This window comes from Populus trichocarpa, chromosome 9 (genome assembly GCF_000002775.5).
Source record: "Populus trichocarpa isolate Nisqually-1 chromosome 9, P.trichocarpa_v4.1, whole genome shotgun sequence".
NCBI lineage: Eukaryota > Viridiplantae > Streptophyta > Magnoliopsida > Malpighiales > Salicaceae > Populus > Populus trichocarpa.
The window spans coordinates 9,189,514-9,212,636 of record NC_037293.2 but is presented as its reverse complement, the minus strand read 5'-3'; the positions used below and the strand labels follow the sequence as shown (position 1 = coordinate 9,212,636).

At 33.0% G+C, this 23,123-nt stretch overlaps 3 protein-coding genes across 4 annotated transcripts; all 3 read right to left on the bottom strand.

Moving 5' to 3' along the window:
- Nucleotides 1-690: 690 nt before the first annotated feature.
- On the bottom strand, nt 691-2,131 carry LOC7490015 (uncharacterized). Its single transcript, XM_002313803.4, has one exon. The coding sequence runs from the start codon at nt 1,977-1,979 to the stop codon at nt 852-854; it is 1,128 nt and encodes a 375-aa protein (XP_002313839.2). The 5' UTR covers nt 1,980-2,131; the 3' UTR covers nt 691-851.
- A 7,763-nt stretch (nt 2,132-9,894) lies between these two features.
- On the bottom strand, nt 9,895-14,697 carry LOC7457520 (polyadenylate-binding protein RBP47). The gene is made up of 6 exons (XM_002313804.4): nt 14,156-14,697; nt 12,617-13,094; nt 11,222-11,304; nt 11,018-11,148; nt 10,766-10,862; nt 9,895-10,329 (listed from the first exon to the last, which is right to left on the bottom strand). Exons 1-6 carry the CDS (start codon nt 14,552-14,554, stop codon nt 10,195-10,197), a joined length of 1,323 nt encoding a protein of 440 aa, XP_002313840.3. The 5' UTR covers nt 14,555-14,697; the 3' UTR covers nt 9,895-10,194.
- A 3,100-nt stretch (nt 14,698-17,797) lies between these two features.
- On the bottom strand, nt 17,798-21,675 carry LOC7457521 (uncharacterized). 2 transcript variants are annotated; one of them, XM_024608185.2, is made up of 6 exons: nt 21,346-21,675; nt 20,628-20,863; nt 20,291-20,549; nt 18,993-19,121; nt 18,708-18,863; nt 17,798-18,571 (listed from the first exon to the last, which is right to left on the bottom strand). In XM_024608185.2, the coding sequence occupies exons 1-6, from the start codon at nt 21,376-21,378 to the stop codon at nt 18,398-18,400; spliced, it is 987 nt and encodes a 328-aa protein (XP_024463953.2). In that variant the 5' UTR covers nt 21,379-21,675; the 3' UTR covers nt 17,798-18,397. The 2 variants fall into 2 exon arrangements, with proteins under 2 accessions (XP_024463953.2, XP_002313841.3); XM_002313805.4 differs by having other exon boundaries at nt 18,942-19,121; nt 21,346-21,670.
- Nucleotides 21,676-23,123: the final 1,448 nt, after the last annotated feature.

Sequence of the window (23,123 nt, the reverse complement as noted above, 5' to 3'; positions counted from 1 at the left end):
TTAGGGAAATCCCTTTTCCACCCATGTGTAGTGCACTGCTTCCCTTTAGTTTTTCGGCTAATGCCATGTTGTGTTATCATTCTCCAACATTTCAACTTTCTAGCTGGTGATGCGTATTTTTAGATGGGAAACTTTTTAATCGATGAAATTGTTTAAATGGTTGGTGCAGTGAATCTCATTGTTACTGTTGAGTGCCATTATAAATCTCTATGATATGATTCAATTGGTCCACATGTACTCTGCTCATGTAATGAAATTTATTATCAAATGGACCTCTTGATCCTTTCTAGAAATGGCTTGAAGATCTCATTCAGAAAACTATTCACTTTAATGCTACTTGTGTTTTCTTGTTTAGTTCATTGATCTGTGTTGCTTAAAACCCATTTCAGCTCATTTTAGTTCAGCGGGCTCTGTTTTCTTATGACTGGTATATATGAACTTTCCCTACAAGGCAAGTATCACCATGGAATACAATGTGGTCCAAAATTGCAATGCCAGAATATTTCTTACTGCAGAGCAAAGCGATGAAATAATTATTATGTTCAGTCAAATTTGTCCATATCGAACCTTTTACCAGAAGACATTAGAAAACGTCGATGCCAAATTTAGAGATAAGCACAACAACCGCATTCTATTTTGAATCTTTTACTTGGTAAACCACATCTCAGACACAGCCAAACACGAGCAGCGTTCTGTTCACATTTGTAATCTTGTAGATGTCTTCATTAATTATGTCGTATTTCCATACAAAGCACCATTATAATCATGTATAACAAATATATCAAGCTAACCATTAAAATTCAAATCACAAAAGAAGAAGAAGAAGAAAACCCAGATTGAGTTGATCTGAATCATCCACGTGTCAAGGACCTAACACCTCTAGAGATCTCATGCACACTTGCAGCCCGATTGAATCCCAAGCACCCCAATAAACCTTGCTTGTAAGGTAAGAACGTTTTCCTTTTCATTTCCTCTGAAACCGCCCTGTTCACTGTGTAATGCACCTCATGAGCTGATATAGGCCCTGATCTCCTCCTGGAACTTCCTATACTATCTGTAGACCGAAAGCTAGAATTCTTGACATCCTCTGCCACTTCTTTTTTGGACAAGACTGAATATTTTGTTAACGGGTCATTGCAGCTTGTCGTCCTGCTTCCTTCTGATGCACTTCTGAATAGCAATAAGTCCTTCAGCTTCCATTTCTTGTACCTTTTCGATGTGAATGATATTGCGGATAAGATAGAAGACGTGTAAGATGATTTAGGGGTGCTTGCTGTAGAAGAAATATTATTTGAATTCTGGGAATTCTCTTCTTGATGAAACGTGATGTCTGAGACTCTTAAAGGAGATAAAGATCTGCTTCCTTTACGTATAGAACCTGAAAATGAGGAACCACTACCACAGCTTCTGCCTCTTCCACGTTGATGGGGAGCTTGGCCTTGTTGATTAATTTGTAGTTTAACTTCTCCTCTACATGTCTCTTCAATGGCAGCTTGAAAGGGGTCAAATTCCTTCTTTTTTGTGGCTCTTGATCTAGGTGATCTTGGAGACCTTGGAGAAGAAACTGAAGAATCATAGCCAGGTGGTGGCTTCAAAGGCTTGATCTTTCCACCGTCAAATAGTTCTTCAGCTGATAAAGAAGTTCTTTCTAATTGACCACTAAAGTCGAACTCAAAATCCTCATTATAATCATCAAGATCACCATCATTTTTGTTGTTGTCTTCACTTTGGTTCTTGGATTTGGGAGTTCCAGGCTTCTTTTCCCAGTCAAAAGGGATTGTAGATGATGAATTTGTAGAAAGAGTTATATCATTAAGCTCCCTATAGAAAGAGGACATACGAGTGGGGCTTGTTGGGGCACTAAAGAGTAAGTTGCCAAATCTTTGAGGACTTGAAGGGGCAGTCATGTAAGGAGAAGAACAAGTGCTATCAAAGTTGAAGTCCACAGGTGGCACTGGCATCACAATTTCCATTTCCATTGAAGAGGTTACTGGTTGTGAGTTTCAAGGTTGGGATTAGTTGAATCGCGTGGATTTATAGAGAGGGTGGGAAGGAGTAGAGAGAGAGGAAAGGAAAGGAAGGAGAAGGGAAGGAGAGGGAGATTGACTGGAGAGAAATTTGTCATAGTTCAGAGAGAGGCGGCTTTATAAAATCTATTAGCTCGCTTATGACGTGTAACAATTAGCCCAGGTTTTGATGGATTTGATTCGTTTAACGAGTTATCCAGATAGATATAACTTTTAAATAAATTATTGATTCGGGCTCGAGTTTTTTTTTATATAAATTTCTAATAAAAAACCTAAATTTAGATTGAGGGATTCACCAAATTTCACTCTAAAAACACTCAAAATTGCATTTGAATTCTAGCCAGTATTTTAAGTTTTTTCCTTATCAGTTTTGGATTTTAACTCTTTTTATTAGTTGTTTTTTAGTTATTACAAATGTTTAGGGTATTTAAATTTATCATTTTAGATTTTATGAGATTTTTTCTGAATAAAAAAAATATAAACTTTAAAATTTATGTTAAACTCAAATTCATAATTTTTTTTAGCGTCAGCTTACATGTGTATTTAAGAGCATGACGGGTCGTGGAGTAATTATTTTTTATCATTGATGTTGTGTTGGTTTTACTCTTCAGTTATCTACCTTTTTACTTAATTTTTCAATTAATATAATTGATTTTTCTACAGTCTTGATAGCCATTCGTACAAGCTAAATCTTCTAAGTTGTAGCCCATGATTAGGCAAGAAGGAAAGAAATTAAGAAAAGCAGGGAGTTTTATGACATGGACAGAAATAATATAAAGTAGCCAGGAAGGCAAGGGTGGGCTTTGAATTCTCATAATCTTTGTTTATCGTGATTGTTTGAATACTGTTTTGAAATCAAAAGATAAAAATATTAAAAACAAAAAATAATTGATTAAAGAGATTAATTTTAAAATAAATTTTTATATCATCTAAAAAATAAATATAAAAAAACATGCTTTCATTGTCTTCTCTGTCTTTTCATTTCGAAATACTAAGAGTGTGTTTGTTTAAATTTTTGTTTTAATGTTTGTTATACGTTACAACCCTCCATAACACAAAACACAAGAGTAAAAGTAAAAACATAAAAATCATACTTTTACTAATGTGTTTTTTATTTTTAGTGGTGCACTCGTAACTAAAAACTAAAATAGAAATTTAGATGAACACACTCTAGCAAAATATGTCATTAAAGTTAATATTTCTATGGGAGAAACCCTAAAATATGAGATTATTTAAACTTAATTTGTAGCAGGGATTGCAATGGGTATCCGTGGATTATATTTCTTAATATATATATATATATATCAAATAAAAAATTTAAATATTCATAAACTATTCATCAGGTTAGGGTTTCGGATGTTTAATGATTATTTATTATCTATTATTATTTATTAATCAATAAAAAATATAATATTTAATATATATATATATATATGAAGTATATGTGTGAATATTAAATGATAAAATGATAAATATTATTTATCTATACGTGTTTTATATTAATATTAAGGTGTTTGTATCATATTATAAAAAAATCTAAATATTCTATTAAATATATTTATATAATTTAAATGTATGTTTCGGATTAGATTCAAATAAATTTCAGATTAAATTTGATAATATTTGTACTTTATCTATTATTTATCAAGTATATATAAAAAAAAACATTACCAGATAAATATATTGGATTAAATTGTAACTGAAATATGAAAGTACAATGATGGCTGTTCTTGAAATCATGCCCATTTGCAACTTGAGCCAATTTCATGCGGATTCGATAAATAATTTACTGTGGTGTCCTTTTCTGGCAAGAACTGTAGTTTGAAGTTTAAAAATGTGAGCCAACGACATTATCCTTCAAAAAAGGTAAAATTTGAATTTGAATAAAATATAAAATCTTACGAAACCAAATGGAGTTTAAAGAATATGTGAATTAGATTCTTGAAAAATTGAAGCAGATGCTCTACTTTTAGTATTATAGTATTATGGTATCTTTTATTTTTTATTTAATTATTAAAAAAATCATTTGATTAGTCAAATAATTTTTACTTTTTTTTTGAAGTGGAACTTGTATAAAATCATGCTTCAAAATTTTATTTTATAAAAATTAAAATAAATTATTTTTATTTATTTTGCATGATGAAAAAATTTATATCACAGCTATTTTAACTTTATAAGTATTTTTGAAAACATACTTTGGCACTGCAGTAGCATTTAATTTTTAAAATTATTCCTTATCTAAAAACACATTAATTATTTTTTAGGAGCTTCTCCCGCTTCAACATGCTGGTGACAATAATAAAATAAATAAATAATATACTTTTTTTAAAAAAAATTAACATACACCACGACAACATTACTAAACACATTTAAGAATCAACTAGAAGTATATTTTAAAATTTTTCTTTTAACTCAACCATAAAAGCTGTCAGAACATCAAACACGCGGCAGAACGAAGTTTAAGATGGTGGCATAACTGTCTTTACACCAAACACTGATATCCCTTGCTGTCACCGGATGACAAAAGGCCACACCACACCTAGAATTCGCGTCCTAGTTGGCATTTCCAGGGCACTCCCTCGCGACGCAGTGACTGGTCTGATCTGATGTTAGCTGGGTAGGTCCACTCGTGATTATTCTGCGTACACTGCACTAAAATGTACCCCTCTCTTTTTACAACTAAACAACAACCAGCATTTTATTTTATTTTATTTCCATTTTCCTTTTTCAGATTTTTAACACGAGGAAATGATTGATAGTTTGTTGACTGTGATGTTTTAAGTTAGAAAGTGGTCAAATATATATGGCCCTGGCATCAAAATGCTGGCTGGCAAACAAGGTTTTGATGTTTTTTTTTTTACTGTCTGGATGAGTATGCAGTGTATGTGTAGCACGAGAAACAACGAAACATCATGTACTTGTTCACCACTGTTATTGTCTTCTTGTTATTTTAGATTTAATGTTTGCGTAAGCTAGACGGCTCCTGTCATTTTTCATGTCTCTTCTACCTTGTTCTAACATGTTTGGCAACTTACCCCTTCTATCCTTTTTATTTTTTTCTCAATTGTTCGATGTATCTCTATCCACTCTAATTAATCTGTGGCTGCAGTTTATTTAGATTAAATTGAGTGTAGATCTTGACAATAAAAAAGAGTTGTTGATTGTAATTTACTCTGCTTCTTTAGAATATAACATTTCTAAGCGATGAAATGACACATGAGATTGCAATATATATATATTATTTTGATATATACTTTTAAGTGAAAGGACACTTTAAAAATAATAAATTTTTTAAAAAATAAAAATAATAATATTTTGATTTTTTTTTAAATAAAAAATACTTTAAAAAATAATTGTTATTACAATACCAAATAAGTATTTATAAGTTTTAACGGTCATTCCAATGAATATATTCATGATGGTTTTGGGAGGTCTGAAACATGAGTTCACCCTGTATGATTTAGATCTAGAAATGTAGATTTAAAAAATAAAAATGGTTGATTACACTAAGAAACTCATCCAATATGGTTTTTCTATTGCAATAGAGTTTTTTATTTTTACTCTGGATGGTTAAGTAAATTTGTTCTATTTTTCAAAAAAAAAAAAAAGTATTCGAGTTCAAACTGGTAATTAATATCTCTATAAATATATAAGACTGCATGAGAGATGTGTTCTTAAATCATTTTTAAAAAAAATAAAAAAAGATTTTAGACTTTTATAATATTTACAAGGCACAACACAATCATTCCTGTCCTTGATCAAGTGGCTAATATCTATCCCAGCTTGTTTCCTGGTAAGAGCTATGAGAATGTAAGCACCACTTGATCATCATGCCATGTCCTGGCATCAAACTTTGAAAGCCAACGAACAAAAGCAATGTTGGAATCAAAATGAAGGCAAAGAGCTTTTAGCTTAAAAGACAAGTACATTTGTAAGCATAATTAATTACCATTACAACAGTTGTCGTGCTATGATGTGATATCCACTTTATTTTTATTTTAATAAATAAATAGTTATTTAACTGGTGTCGCGTTCCGTGTCAAATTTTCTTCTATAAAATAAATAAATGTACAAGTTTTTCTAATATGTTTTTCATATAAAAAAATCAAAAGTAAAAATTAAAAAACGTATGTATACTTCTAGTAAAATAAATTAAAAATTATACTGATAAATAAATAAATAAATATTAATGATAAATAAAGATACAAATTAAAAAATTAAGAGTTAATTATATACTAAGATATTCGGCCTCGCAACTGGGATCTTTGACGTGGCTGTGTTTAAATTTTTTTATAAAAATTAATTTTTTTATTTAATTAAATAAAAATAAAAATAAAAATAGACACACATGAAATTGATTAAATAAAATAAAAGGAAAAAAAATTATGCAATGTTATACATATTAAAAATATTTTATGAAAATAAGTATTTTTATTTTTAAAAATTTAATTTAATTTATATAGAACATAAAAAAATATAGATGAATCATAACAATTTTGTAAAAAAATTAATGCATACAAAATAACTAAAAAGCAATCATTATTTAAAATAATTTAGAAAAAAAAATAGAGAGAGAATAAACATTAATCTACATATAAAATCCACACACACACATATAAAGCTATTAATTAAAAAATATTTTTAAAAATATATTTATTAAAAAAGATCTGGCTAAGCCAACGCGACTGACCTATCTAGTAAAGACTTGTGCACACGCCTGCAAGAGTAGGCCCTCGTGCATGAGCCCTTAAATTTTTTTATTTTTGAGTTGTTCACTCTAGTTTTTTTTTTAAAAAAAATAAGTCAGACAACAAATCGCTTGATATTTGTTCAATTTTTGCCCATCATAGTGGCCGGAAAAATAGGATATAAGTTTTTTTTATCTAGAAACTGCTTTTTCAACCCATTATTGACAAAAAAAAAATACGTAGAACCAGGAGTTAAAAAATAAAAAAAAAGTTTGAAATCAAAATTGATTTTACCTTAAATTTTAGAAACTAAAGCGACCCAGTTATAATTTAGAAAGTAAGGGAAAACAAGAAAACTTTTATCTAAATTTTGTTAAAGCCACCCATTCCCTCATTATTTTTCACTTTAATTCCTTCTCTTTCAATTTCACAAATTTTCAATAATTTAGCTTATAATTTGGTTGAATAAGAGACAAATTAATAAAAAAAAAACATTGTGAACAGTCATTCATATTACCAAGTGAGAGGATTCACGGTGTATTTTACATAATAAATTCCCCACAAGTTTTAAATTTATAGTTAATAATCAAGAAGGTAAAAATTTTGTATATTAAAAAAGGACTCGTTCTCCTTATGACCACTAACCCTTGTTGAAAACCCTTTGTCAATTGCAATTTGAGCAACTCCTAGCTAGCACACCGTATGATATCATTAGTAATATATTGCATAATCATTTCATATTATTGTAATATTTAATTAAATTTTCACGTATTTAAACAAATTAAACTGGCTGCCTATTAATTTTTTGATGCATTAATAAGCAGCATGCATTCGAAGTATTAAAGGCGAGAAGAAAAACATCATATTTGTTGGATAAATTAATCTCTAGTTGAATGAAACATAGATATTTGTGTAGAGACAAGAGTGCTGATGATTCGGTTCGTTAAAAAACATTGAGCGATAGTGACATAGTTTTGCCAAGGAAGAATATACATGCAATTAGCATAATCAATCAAGCTGCCATTGCCGGTTTATTTGATTTTATTGTGATTTATAAAAACGTGGTCTGCCCAATTTGGAGCTAAAAGTCTTAAATGGTGTCCTTTCAGCTATTCTTTTTTATTTTCCTTTCTTTTTTTTGCCTACTAATTAACGTCAAAATCTTAGCTTTTAAAAATATTTTTGGTCTAATTATCATAATTATTCTACACCACGACTATTTCCCTTTTCTTTCCTCCTCTAGTATGTATGATGTTGAGCTAATCTGAACGCCAATCAATAAGAGAAGTAGGAAATCTCCTTAAAACCTATTGACAAGAGGTTTTTTTTTCCGTCACTGTATGGGCAGCCCATTTACATAATTTTTTTTTGTTTTAGATTAACATGGGTGTCCGGACCAGCTCGCACGTACCTCAACTAATTTTACGGGCCCTAAAATTAATGATCATGTAAGTCTCCAGTGACTCTGAGATTTGTGAAACTCAAACTGATGATATCTGAAAGATAAACTCAAGATTTGACCAATTGAATTACACCCCTCATATTCGAATTATATAACTTTTGAACAAGGCTTAATTTTTTTGCCAATCCGTCTTGTTCTTTCCACGCTATGCATTTGGCATTCAAAATTGTTGGAGAGGAAATTTTTTGTGGGACATTATATTTTTTCACCAAGAAGAAAGGAAAGAAAGGGAATAGAAACTAAACCTTCCCAAAATGGAAAAAAATCGAGGGGCCAATTAATGCATAATTATCCCAATATATAATTATGCATGACAGATTATTCTAAAGTAATGTTTTTCACGCAAACATTATTCTATGCTTTTCTTTTTAATACAGTGTGTGTGTGAGTGTCGTAATTGATTTTGTAATAAAATGGTATATAGGCGGGCTGCATGACGGGGGAAAAAGGTGGGCTGCAAGTAAGGTGGGTGATGTCTTATAGTTGTTGACATAGGATGACGTGACTGAAATTTGACACACAAAAACTAAAAACAAATCAATACAACTTGCAACATGTGATGAAATTAGTTTTCTTAGGGTTTTTCCCTTGAAATTTGTAATGTCAAAGCTGCTCGGCATGATGCTTGTTCATGTACACCTTCGATTTATAGTGTAAAATAAGGTGGTGATATCTTACAGTAGTTGACAACTGATCGTTCCAATTTTTAAAATGCTAAACGTCAACCAAACCTTCTCTTATAATATTGATGCCACTTGCTTATCTCTTAATTTTATGTAACTTGAGAATTGTCGCTGTTCGGATTTAAACCTAATATATACACATTGAGATACTATATGTTAAACAGCTCTGGTGGGACTAATCGAGGCCTCGATATTGAAATGAGATGATAGGTATTTGAGAGTGTGTTAGTTGTTATTTTTTAAAATATTTTTTATTTAAAAATACATTAAAATAATTTTTTTTAAAAAAAATTATTTTTGATATAGCACATTAAAACGATCTAAAAATATAAAAAAATTAATTTTAAATTAAAAAAATTAAATTTACTTAATTTCGTTTGAGACGCAATAATACTAAACAGGATGTTAATCAAATACAGGAAAAATAACTCGTTACTCCTGTGTGAATGAACACAATAAGATTCACAGGCCTGATCATATTTTGTTCCTCAATCGGCATTCCTTTATATCCATGTTAGCTTCGACAATCTTTCTTGATATAGCAAATGAAATCTCCACTCACGGGTGTGCTACAGAACTTGGAAGCTCAACGGTAATCTCGGATTTATCAATCCATTGCTAATCTTAGAAAGGAGAAAGAAAAGGAAAGATTGCAGACCATTTTTAAGAATAAATGAAGGGTTCTGAAGTTAACCTTAAGAGCGTGTTTTTCCCCCTTGATTTCGATCTTATGACAACATTTGACTTACAAATTACTAGAACGCTAAATATATATTTTAACAGGAAATATGATAAACATAATTTCGGAATCATTGTAATAGATTTTGTACATACAACTTCATAGTCAAAAGAGAAACTACTTGGATTACAGGGGCAAATCAAAACTAAGAACTACCTGATTACAAAGGCAAGAAAAATGACAAAGCTAGAGTGCTCCTCTAAATCTAAACGAATTTTCCAGGTAAGAAATTGGACACGTGATAATGACTCCATAGTTTTAAGCTTTTTAGCTTATTTATGGCAGGACTAACAAATATTCAAAAGCTTGATTTTGTCCTTGTCATCATTGTTTGTCTAGACTTGAAAGTCTAAACAAATAAATAACATCCCGCCCATTAACTAGTCTTTTCAAGCAGATTTCAAAATTCTAGTAAATATTGTTACAAACCCTAATACATGTCCATGAAATAAAGATTCAATCACGCTACAAAACTCTCACGAAGTACAAATATATGGCCAGAGCCATCCTACTTTAATCATGGTTTTTGATGACTATATTTAAAGCCTGTCCTGCTAATTCAGATTGCAAGCCGTTCGCCATCCTCGTGCCCAAGTTAAGAAGCCCCAGAAGCTGCAGCTGCAACGTACATGCCTGGGTCCTGATTTGGTGGCATAGCATATCCATACCCGGCATAGCCTTGCCCTCCAAAATATGCCCCGTGCCATTGATTACCATGATCCCCTCTCCACTGTCAAACCCGCAAATGAGATTCAGAAAATCAAATTGTAGAGGAAAAAACAGGTGGTGAATAACTCGGTAAATAACAAAGACAACAGCTTTTACCAATATAACAAGTCAACAGCATATTTGATTCACAACTCAAAGAACTAGAAGCAACAAAATGAAAAAAATGAGAAGCTGGAGGTAGGTCAAATAAGAAATTGGTACGAGTCAGAGCATGCAGGTGTTTGTACGTGTGCATATGCCATGCAGGTGAAGGATGCTTATCTTATCAACAACCTCAACCATTTATTATGCAGCACATTGCTTCATGCACAGCATATAGGTTAAGTTAGATAACCTTAACAAGAAGAAATGGAGGGGAAAGGGACTGGCTACGACTAATAGTAAGAGCAGACAACCAAGTGTGGAATTCTATTGTGTAGCAAATCAAGTCTATTTACCTGCTTGTTTGCTGGAGTGCGACCCCAGGAAAGGCGAACTGTTTGCTTGCCAATTGTTGTTCCATTCAAACTCTGCAGTGCATCCTCCGCATTCTTTCTGTGATCAGAGAAAAGAAAGTGGATCATCATAGCCAAAAAAATCACGATAATCTGATTGTTTTCTACCATCGCAAAGACTTGAAACATCATTCCTGTTGATGACAACATGTAAAAAGACCCAGTCCAACATGGAAACTTGGAAAGCAAGGATACCTATTAGCAAATTGTACAAATGCACATCCTTTTCCAGTTGGCATTTTCACAGAAACAACTTCACCGAATTGGGAAAACGGCTGCCTGAGATCCTCATCAGTGACATCAGAGTCAATTCCTCCCACAAATATCTGCCACATTGCATGAATAAGGAAATCCACAGGATCGAATACAATGAATGCAGCACAGGAGAACTAAACTCACAGTTGTATTGTTAGAGTCCCCATCAGATTGTGATCCTTGTGCCATTGTACCATTTGATGCATGTCCACCAGCTAATACTAAAGCTAATAAACAAAAATATAGGTAAGTTCAGATAAAAAAAACCAATTTCAGAGTATAAAACATAGGCAAGCCATTGCATCCATCAATATTGTCAGCAAGTTATACTCAATAGCATGGTCCAACACTAAATAGCAAGGTCCAACTTAGAAGCTCGTGATCTATGGAAAAGAGATGCATAAAGCTTCAAGGGGGAACAAAATTAAAAGGAAGGCCACACACATCAAAACATCCAATCTTTGCAATGGCCATCTTTCTTAAAACTTAAAACACTTCCATGCACGGTTCCACCAATTTTTCAATAAAAGGAGAAAAGATTGACAACATTACAATTCAAAACATTCTGATATTTAGCAGATCACTAAAATGACAGCATCATGAAACCCAACAATTGTTCAAAAACCACAATGTCTAGTCATGTCCAAGAGATACAAATTTCAACGCTATTACAAAGGGCCTCAAAAAACAAACTATAAATAAAATAACAAACACAAATGGTATAAGATTGATTCTCAGGGTGCATTATGAACATGGGTCATATACAAGGAACAGCTGTTGATTGATTGATTCAATAGTGAACATTGAACTCTAGACACAATAAATTAGTATAATGAGCAGGGCAAGGAAGAGATAAATCTTAAGATGCAATATATGTAGGGCCAAAAACCATACAAAACAAAAGGAAAGAAAGAAAGAAATGTCAGAATGAATATGGCATGTAAAAGTACTAGCAGAAGAAACACATCAGAAGTATCTAGCCATTTGACAAGAAGGTAAATAAGAAAAGAGCAACGAATACAGCCATCAAACTACCAGTGAAAGGAAAGGTTATGATAATGCATAGTGAATCTATTCAAATCTCCTTTTAACTCCTAACATTAATTGAATCAACCAGCCACAAATCTCACTTAACAAACAAATAAACGACCAAAGAGAAGGGTATGGGAGTCAAATTGTATAAAATAAGCGCACAGCGCATAAAGGATTCTATTTCTAACCACAACAAGTAGATGGCCCTTGAAGACTAATTATTCTACTAATAAACATTAAACACAAGCATGCCATGCACTCGTCAAAATTGCACTTATGAAAACAATTGAAACACAAGTTACACCATAATAATTAATTAAATAAAATTAGATAAACACCAAAAATGAATTTAAAAAATCGAGTTAAAAACTAAATTAGAAAATTGCACATGCACATGCATGAGCACATACATTAATTTCTGACCAAGAATTTAGAAGAAATAAAAGCTGTCAGATTTGAGGTCCTCAAACTCTACTGCACTGCAAAGCCAGTAGCATCATTTCATACCTTGTGAAGAATACTGCTGTTGATATGCAGATGGCTTTTTAGGGGTGGCAACACCTATCCGCATAGGCCTACTTGAGCAGTAAGCACCATTCATCTCAGTTATGGCCCTTGTCTTCTCATTTTCATCCCCAAACCTAACAAAACCATAACCTTTTGAACGGCCAGTATTAGAATCAGCGACAACCTTTGCTCCCTTGACAGATGCATATTTGGTAGCAAAGGTTTCCTGTAACATTGCATCAGTCACGTCCGCAGCCAAATCTCCGACAAATATAGACAGATCAGAACCAGCATCAGCTCGCCTTTCACCTGCAAAACTTGCCCAGTTGAGACGAAAAGGTTGATCTGTATTTGGCATCATAGAGCCACTATAGCTCTGCAAGACTTTCTCAGCTGCTGCATGTGAATAAAACTCAACGAATCCATACCCTTCCAGCTGACCAGTTTGCTTATTGCGAATAATCTTTACTGAAGAAACCTGTCAATTTATTGACATCAGCATCAGAAAGTACGAGTATAATCATGGGTTATCAAAACAATTCACTCGGTAGGAAAACTTGAACAAAAAAAATAAAAGGCTCAATAATAGTCTTCCTGCACAAAACAACAGCTTATTAGATGAAAGCATCTCCAGTAATTGACATTGAGTTTTCATCTTGCAGTTAAAAAGACACATCAAATCACAAAAGAATATGCTGAGTGCTAGAGATTTTTTATTCAATGGCAATGGAAGTACTCAAACTGAGTTCTACCCCAACCCTTGCTTTGCGTGAGAGAACATAGGGTAAGACATTAAAATTGAGATTTTGGTCACTCGAGTGTTAAAGCAATGCCATTCTGAAGAAATGCTTGAGGCATATTGATAATAGCAAGAGATCCAGTGGTTGAATGCAAACTGGCATTGACAATTTATCTCTAAAACTCAATTTTCTTTCACAAAAGAATACTCTTTCCACTGTAATAGCTTGGGAAATTTTAATCCCCCCCTCGAAAGTTCCTCGTCAAATCAGCATTGCGATAATTGGTGCAGCACAAATATACAACTAGCATCTCCGATTTGAGTTTAAGCAATTTGAAGTGGGTTCCCTCCATTTCTAAATGTAGAAATTAGACATACTTTATGGCAACAAAGATCACAAGGCATTTTAATCATTACAGCCACATCAACTAAAATAAAAGGCGTTTAATTTAATGTCAGATCACAAAACTAAATCAGATCAAGAATCTGCAAACATGCTTTAACAGCTTTTAATGAAGCTGGTCTTTAAGCTATGCTTATCAAGCCCACATCATTAATGACTTGATAATTTCAAAACAAAACAGGTTAGTCTTCAACCTAATTCACAAAAAAAAATAGAAGCCAGTCTTTTTATCCGCGTAATCCAGGAAAGTAACCAGCTTTAAACCCATAAAAGATCAAAAACCCAATATTTATTCAAAAACAAAAACAAAGCATAAATCCCACATAAACCCAATAGGCAAATATAAATAAAACCCAAAAAAAAAGACTCAAACAACCAAAAGTTTAAATCTTTATACCTCTCCAGTATGAGAGAAGCAATTATGCAAGTAGGTCTCGTCCATCCAATGAAGCAAGTCACCAACCCATACAGTTTTAGCCTCCTCATTAGATCCCTGTTGTTGTAGTTGTTTCTGCTGCTTTTGATGATACTGCTGCTGCTGTTTTTGATACTGCTGTTGTTGTTGATGATAGTAAGCCATGTAATGGTGATGTTGTTGTTGAGGATACATCATCATCTGCTGCTGCATCATCACCATAGCAGCAGCTGGATACTGCATAGCTGCCATCCACTGTTGCTGTTGCTGCTGTTGCTGTTGCTGCTGCTGCTGCATGTGTGGGACCCACTGTTGTTGATGGGGATGATGGGGTTGGTGTTGTGGAGATGGGTTTTGATCAGGACCGTTGCTTTGCTGCATCTTGATCTGAATAAATTAGACAATCTCCTCCTCTCCTTCCACTACTCTCCAAGTAAGTAACTTGTTTTTTTGGTTATTTTTAGAGAGAGAGAGAGGGGAGATTAGAGGAGTGGGAGGCTAAAAGAGGAGGTAAGAGGGTCGGTGAGTTTATATTTAAAGGGAAGCACTCTGTCTGCGGATCTATATGTTGTGTAACAGTGCGCATTTGCGTGCAGTTTTTTTTTTTTTTTTTGCGATTTTTGGGCAAACCTAATGGTACAGGGTGGCCCTTCAATTATATAGTGAATCTTGATTGAGTCATAAGAGATAATAATAATAATAATAATAATAAAAAGCTAACTTCAAATCAACTTCTAAATAACATGTTTAAGAGAGGTAATTGCCATGATGAATAATAATACTTATTTATTCAAACTTGTAAAAACATAATTTTGATAATTAACATTAATGGAGGGTTGAATTGGTCAAATGGATATGAGCTGAGAAATATAATCTTTAATTAGACTTTTTACCCCCTAATATTGATGGTCATGAATTGTACGGTGTAAATCTTTTTTTGTAAGTTTTGTTTGGAGTATAGGGTTTTAATTTGGTGCGTGTAAAAAAAAAACTATTTTTTTTATTTTTTATGATTGTTTAAAAATTTGAAAATATAATATTCTAACTTTTATGGCTTCTAAATTACTAATGTATGAGTAGGTGTGATGATATTTTGGAATTAAGTGCTGGAAAAAAGACACGAATTACCATATTTATTTATAATATACAGTAAAAATCAAATTAACACGATATTACCATCATTTGCACACTTTCGTAAAGGATACATTTCCCATCATGATCAAGCTAATCCTGTATCAGACACAGCATTGATAATAACAAACACATAAAAAAAAGGATCATGAAGAAAATGTTCTGAAAAGAAAAGGATAAATACAAAATAATTCTGTAAGGATCCAAAAAATTCAATTAAATCTTTTCGCTTTATACTACCACAAAACTTTATATATATATATAAAAGAAAAAAACCAACATTCTTCAAACGACATGGGTTCGTTGAAGATGCACTTGATTTGAGTATCTGGGAGTCAATCGAGAACAAAAACTATCGAGGGGCTCGATTGAGATTATGAGTTAGTTTAGGGATTAGTAAAGTGTGGTCTGCCCTTATTTTCGGTGGGTCAGGGGGGTTAACTTTTAAGCATCGGGTGCATCGATTGATTGCCGTCCATGATGCGTGGGACCCATGTACTGGTGGGGTTTTTTTGCCGACGTGGATGGTTCAGACGCAAGTGGCTGGCTGGCTGGCTAATGGTTTGATGGATAGAAATTATTTTGTTATGCTAGTTCAGTGAGCAGATTGGATTTTTAGTTTTCAAGAGAGGTAAAAGGGAAATTGTTTGTTGATTTTCTTTCACAGATCCGAAACTCTTGAAGCAAATCAAGAACTGGGAACATCTCAAATCAATTATTATTATTATTATTATTTTCTTTTCTTTTTGCTTTTACAGAAATATGAAAGCCCGTTTGATTTGACGCGGCAAAACCCTCAGGATCATGGCTCGGTGGTGTCAATATGGTCAAATGCCATGTGGTATTATTGCCACTAGTTCAAGATTCGATGAGACATTGATTTAGTGTAATTAGAAATTTATTTATCCGTGGAAATGTATGCATTCCACGGTGGAAAACGAAAAGGATCTCACTAACAAGTTTAATTAGTAAGACATTAACAGGTGCTCTTTAATTACTCATCAGCAGCCTTTCTTAAATCTTGAGCGTTTAGGATGAGCCAATAATTTCATGTAATCCTGACCGTTGATCTAGCTGAAGACGGCTGCTGGAGTTGGAGCTGGACACAGCAAGTTTACTGAAACAAGCAGACGAGTGCATTAATGTGCGCGCTTTCCCTTCCTGGATTGGAAACCTTTGACCTTCAGACAAGACAGTCCGGTCAAAATCGGGCCGTGTGGGCTCTATGGGTCTGTCTAGCTTAGTTTTTAATATTACGGTACTGATTTAAAAAAAATAATAATAATTTTTTTATTTTTTAATTTATTTTTGATATTAAAAAATCAAGAAAATAATAAAACATAAAAAAATTAATATAAACAAAAAAAAATTAAATTTATTGAAAAGCACAACTAACCGCTAAAACAAATGGACTTTTAGTGAACTTCGATGAGTGAGTGACATTTTGAACTTCAAAGCAAGGTTGTGAGCTACGTTCATTTTGGAATGGTCAATATATCTTATTCTAGTTCAAAAATCAGAATAATCTGGAAAAAAAAATATCGGCCCATTTCAACCAAATTGTGTTTTTTAGCTTTTTTTTTTAATATATTTTTTTTTCTTTAATTTTATCATTTAACACTTAATTTATTAAAAATTAAATTTTATAATTTATCATGATTATCCTAATCTCATGATCCATATCATAATGGGTTTGGTGGGTAGTTGACTCGATGATTTTTATTTATTTTTTAATTAATTTTTTTTTAGTTTCATCATTCAATATTTAGTTGATAATGAATTAAACTTTGTTTTTTGTTTCAGTTTTGTTTTTTATAAAATTATCCTAATCTCATAACCCAGTTCACAAGAATTAACTCAAATAAACTTAAGTTTTTTATGATTTCGTAACCTGAATCGATCCAATATATTATCGTCTTAATGTTTTTAGTCAAACTATATTTTTATTAATAGTCTGAGTTATCTTTGGACTGTCAAATTAATCGGGTCAAATCAAATTAACACTTATATTTTTACTTGTGTTTAAAATTTAAATTTTATAATTTTAAATTAATTTATATTTCTCAGAACAACACGATTAAATACTCTGAAATCAAAACAAACCATTCTAATTGAAGAAGAAGAAAACCCAGCCACCTGAACAGATTTTAAAACCTTGCTTTGAAGACTTCTCTGTTCATTCGTTGAACAAGAGAAATAAACAGAAACATAGCACAGCCAATACACCTTGCAAATTTCATTTTCTTCGTCACCAATGTCACATCAATTGCCAAGATCCAAGCAGGACAATTCGTGATGGCTTGACATAAGTTATCATATCATGCGCATGCATGAACAAAAGGCAATTTTTGCTATCATATCCTACCCAAGGAGAGGTCTGGCCATGTCATGTCCCTCCTAATCTCGTCACATCCGACCTCTTTAACTCACCAAACTCATTAGCAAATATCAGTCATCACATGAGGTTAACAAGAATAACTCGAAACGAAGTCATACTAAATTCCTCTCATCTGCTTTGAAATTAAACACGAGGTGAAACATATAAATGAAACAAGTTATATAATCACCTTCAATGTCTCTACAGAAGTACTAATCATACAAGCCATTAAAACAAAGGCAACAACAGATGAGGGTCTTGTGAGAATCTTCTACTCTTACCCATTTGGCGTTTGCCTTCAGAACTGGTATATATCATACCAACTTCTCAAACGAGAATAACGGTAGCCTTCCGTTTACTTCTGCTAAGAGATTCTACAAGACGACCTTGATGCAGGCCCATCTGCTATTCCAATGGTTATGTTGTCTTTTTAGTCTGCATAAATACGTAGTACACACAGACAAGAAAGCAAGGTGAAACTGCAATTTCTTCTATTGCTAGACTTCAATGCAACGATTCTCTCAAAGAAGCCAAAAGAGAGAAGAATAAATGGAATATTAATTTCGTGGGATAAATGATGAAACTAGTGATGCACATGTTGCAGCCAAAATTTTAACAGGGTGAAACTCCGACAGGCCCTGGCCCCGGCCCCTGTGAGAAGTAAAGGGATGAGATGTTAGATGACAGAGCGTGCTATGTACACCATTACAGTGGCTTTACTTTCGGTAGTCTCCAGTTAGGAGGTTTTCATAGTGCGTTCCTTTCAGAGACTTTTGGACTTCATCCCAGTTCTCAACATAGTTAGATAGGGATCCTTTGTGTATCTTTACTTGACGACTCTTAAGTTCTCTTTGTGGAACCTTCAGAAAATCTTGAACATCTAATAATTTCTGAAAAATAAAAGAGAAACTGTTACTGTTTCTGTTTTGAACCTTTTCTGGTCACCGTGTAGAGCTGAACCTGCATATATGGGCGTTGACCAATAGGAGGGAGTTCTAAACAAAAGGTTCAAAAACTTCAGTTTACCGTGTGGTTCTTGACTACATCCTCATAGTAAAGAATTATGTGCCTCGTACTCTTGAAGTACTCTAAGGCTTTGGCAGTTGTATCTTCTACTTGCTTCAGATTGGATATCAGCAATGTTGTATTGATCAAAGGCTTGTATTTAGCTAGTATCTCTGCCTGAAACCATCACTTGCTATAAGATATCACAGACAGAAATCTGAGAGAGGGAGAGGTGGGGGGAAGAGTTGAAGTAACCTCACGAGGAGAATGAACATGAGACTTATGGGTGCCATTTAATGGCTTCACCTCTCGATCATAAGAATTTGCAAGTATCGAAACCATCCTGCGTAACAGATTTCTCCTGAAGAGAAATATAGCTGAAACGCCCCTGGTTTTGAAGTACTCCACTATTTCTTCATGATGTTGCATCACACCCTGCATTAATTGTTATGGAAAGGATTGTGAGAAGTGAAAATGAGATAAAATAAATCTAAAAGTAGATAACCATAGGGGGTATGGAAAATACTAATATTTGTAAGATTGTACTGTCAAATGCCCATCTAGAAAAACTTGAATTTAGGTGTAAACGTTTGGTAACATTACATCAGCTAATAAATTTGCAAGACCCCAGTCTTCAAGAGGGAAAGAAACCTACGAACATTAATAAGAAATACCCATCGCCTTGAAAGAGCCTAGACTAAGAGAAATGCAACCTGAATTTGAATTTAGAAAGCATCATAACAACGGATTAATGTTGTTGTATCAGAGCTGCTTCAAAATGTGCTATAAATAGTATTGTTCATCCAGTGCTTTGATATTGAATCAGTAAACAGAACAACAAGAACTTGAATTTGGAATACAGCATGATAACAGATAACTGTTGTTCTGGCTGAACGGCATCAAAATGTTTTATAAATCATATTTTGATCCTGTGTTTTGACATTGAATCAGTTGACAGATCAATAGAAACTTTCATTTCCCACATTGGAAAAAGGCATTTCACCTCATAAAATTATAGTCAACAATGCTTAAAACAGCCTTCATACAGTAGAATAATATTTGCAAACATCCAGTAGCTTTTTCCAGCATTCAACAAGGAGGAAACACGGAGAGGAGAAGGGAAACTTGAAGGTGCCTCGTAAGTGGAAGTGGAAGGAAATTGTTGCATGTTCTCTATCAGCCCCGCAAAAATTTTCCTTCCAAAATAGGTGATAATTTAAGGGAAAATCTTAAAACATGTTAAATGCAAAAATCCAAGCAAAGGGTGCAATGCCTAAACAACGATTTTATCAATAAGCTTTAGATTGAAACCAGGAAGACACTAGATTGCTATCAAAATGCCTTTTTTTAGGTTTAAATGTATAAGGAAGATAATATTGATGAGTAATAGGAGATAGTCACAGTCAATTTGCAAACCCATAAATAACCCCGAAGTTTGTGGTCGAGTGCTATCATAAGCTGATGCATGATATTACTAGTATACATAAGCGTCTGCTCAACCTAAAAATGTAATTACTGTTCTCCTCACTCGTGTGATAAAACAAATGCATATCTATAATGAAAGAACAGAAAAACAACAAACAATTTAAGGATGGCACTTTCACCTGATTAAGCATCCACTTCAATCCAACTGCAGCAGCACACTCGTTCTTAGAAGCACTACTTAACCAGTCCAGATTATAAATTTTATCCAAGGTCTCTGTAATCGTCGAAACATTACTCCGCCTAACTTTGACAGAGAAAATCTCCCCATTTGAGCTTATGTTAGTATGATTATTTAACAGTGTCTCAAACCATCCACTCCCAGATCTCTGCATTGACAGAATAGCAAAATACCGCACAGGATTGCACTTGCATTCAACCCTATAATGCACCAAAAAAATCCCATCACTGACACAGCCCACGCGAATAAATTCAGCGGCAGCATATTTAATGTCTTACCTGCTATAAGTTATCGGTTTCGGGTAGTGCACATAAGGGATTTCCCAAGGTTCAATATTAGGTTCCGGACACGGCCTTTCAATCACTTCAACATTCAAAAATCCAGGATTCGTACGAATGCCAATTTGCTTAAGACAAATTGAGCATATATACACACCACACACCATTGCAAACACTAAAACAACCATCCTTAACGCCAACGGTGATTTCTTAGGAGCCTTTATAAGAAAAGAATCCTGTCATTCATAAATCACCCACACATTAAAAGATTCACTAAGAAACCACAATTAGAATACATCAAAAAATTAATAACCAACTGCAATTTAGTTCCATAACTAAGGCCAACATGGGTAAAACTGTAAATAGAGAAAAAAACAAGAAATGAGTATTAATGGATACATCAAAGTAAAAGCTTGAGAGAGATTTTTTTTTATTTTTTGATCTAGTTGAGCTAAGAAAGCTATTATTACTGTTAAAAGACAATAACCCTTTTTTCCCATTCAACAAATTGATTAAAAAATTAAAGAAAGGCTGGGCCTTGCTTTGCTTCAATGTGAATGCAAATAAAAAAAGAAGCAAAACCCACAAAGATTGGAAGATTATAAAGATTATAATGTTATATAAATAAAACCCAGATTAAAAAAAATCGCAAAACACATGGTAAACTCATTACTTAAATAATATCAAGCGATGCAGAAGAAAGTAACATAGAACAAACCTTGGAGCAGAAGAAGAAGGGATCGTCAGCCATGAGGGTTTTTCGGAGAGATCAAAAAGGAAGAAGAGAGAGTAAAGGCATTTAGCAGCTGCTTAAAGCTTCACTCTTTCTTCTTTATTTTTTCACAGTCCAGCTAAAGAAATAAATGGAAAAGAAAGGATTACGGGCTTTTTCTCGTGAAGAACACAAATGATTATTATATGTTACCGTTGCACATTGCTTCTTCTTCTTTTTCCAATTTTTGCTTTGGATTTCCAGGTAATCTGATTTGTGTGTTTTCTTGTTTTATTGTCAAAAAGGAAACAATGGCAGTCTCGCAGAGGGAGAGTTTAAACGACTCGTTTTAAAGAATGACACGTCATTTTATGAACAATTTTTTAATAACGATATTTTTTGGATGGTTAATTTAGGAAGACAGATATGGCCGTTCGGGGTTGAGGCTTTTTGACTGGTGTCGTGTAGGGCAGTGCGTGCACGAACTTTCAAAATAATTATATATATATATATAAACCATTAAAAACATCTACAATTAAAAACAAAAATATCGTTAGTAAGCAACTCTCCTCCTAACGGTTGTTTTAAGGATATTTCTTTAATCATTCTTGTTCTTCAGAATCCTGAGGAATAAAGGAAGCAAGGAGAAATTCACTCGGGGCAGACCCTAAGCTTTTCCGAGTAATGCCTTGTCATAGAACAGCTGGTCTAGGTTAGCAGTACCAACCATGGTGGCTTGAACCTAAGGTATATCACGGAGCCTCCAAAATCCCAGATAATAAATTAATGTGTTCCATGGCAGGAAAAACTTTTATGATTTTTTTCATTAAATGATAAGATTATTTTTTATCAGCTAATATATATATATATAAACCATTCATGGATTTCTTCGATATAGTAATTGTGAGTTATTTGGTATTTAGAAGGGGTTCATCATTTCAAACTCTACTTTTAAAAGTGTGAGTTTAAAAATTATCTAAAAAAGAGGTTAAAAGGGTATTTCATTTTATAAATTTTGCAAGCGGGCTATTACTATGATAACTTTTATATTCAATTAATTGTTAGATATTATTGGGAATTATTTGACTATTAATGATAGCCTGAAAATTATGAGACTATTTTAAAATCTGAATCTTGAATTATAATTAGAAGTGTAGTTGTAAATTTTGATCAGAAAATAGACATTAGACAAGGTAAGGGTCACGGATCAACCTAGATTAACCTCTAGAAAAAATAACATAATTTTAACAAAAAAATTAAAAATAAATCAATGAGTTAAAGGACCGGTTTTGATCGGTTCAAACCTAGATCGATCCGTAACCTAGCTGGTATGGATGTAGATCAGTTCTAAACCATTAATCCGAAATCTTAAACCTGTAAAGCGAGTCCTTGTTTTACAACTACAATTTAGAAGTAAACTTACTTACTTATTAATAATGTACTGAAAAATCCAAGTAGCCTTGGTATAGACTCCTGGGTTTGATATTTAGTTAATCAATTGATCATGATAATCTTATCTATTCTCCTTAATTAAGATGGTTGGTAGCTTATACTTGGTGTTTAGTAGACCAGGGTGGTTTATAGCTAGCACCCGTAAAAGTTCATCTTTTATGAAAGTAAGGACTCTCTTGTACATAAATAAGTATATTTTTAGATAAAAAAAATACAATAATATTATAGAAAAGATATTTTGAAAATACAGAAGCAATAAATAATGAAAATTGTGAACATTTATTTTGAAAGTCTAATAATGTATTTATAATTCATGAATCTTGTTTGATAGA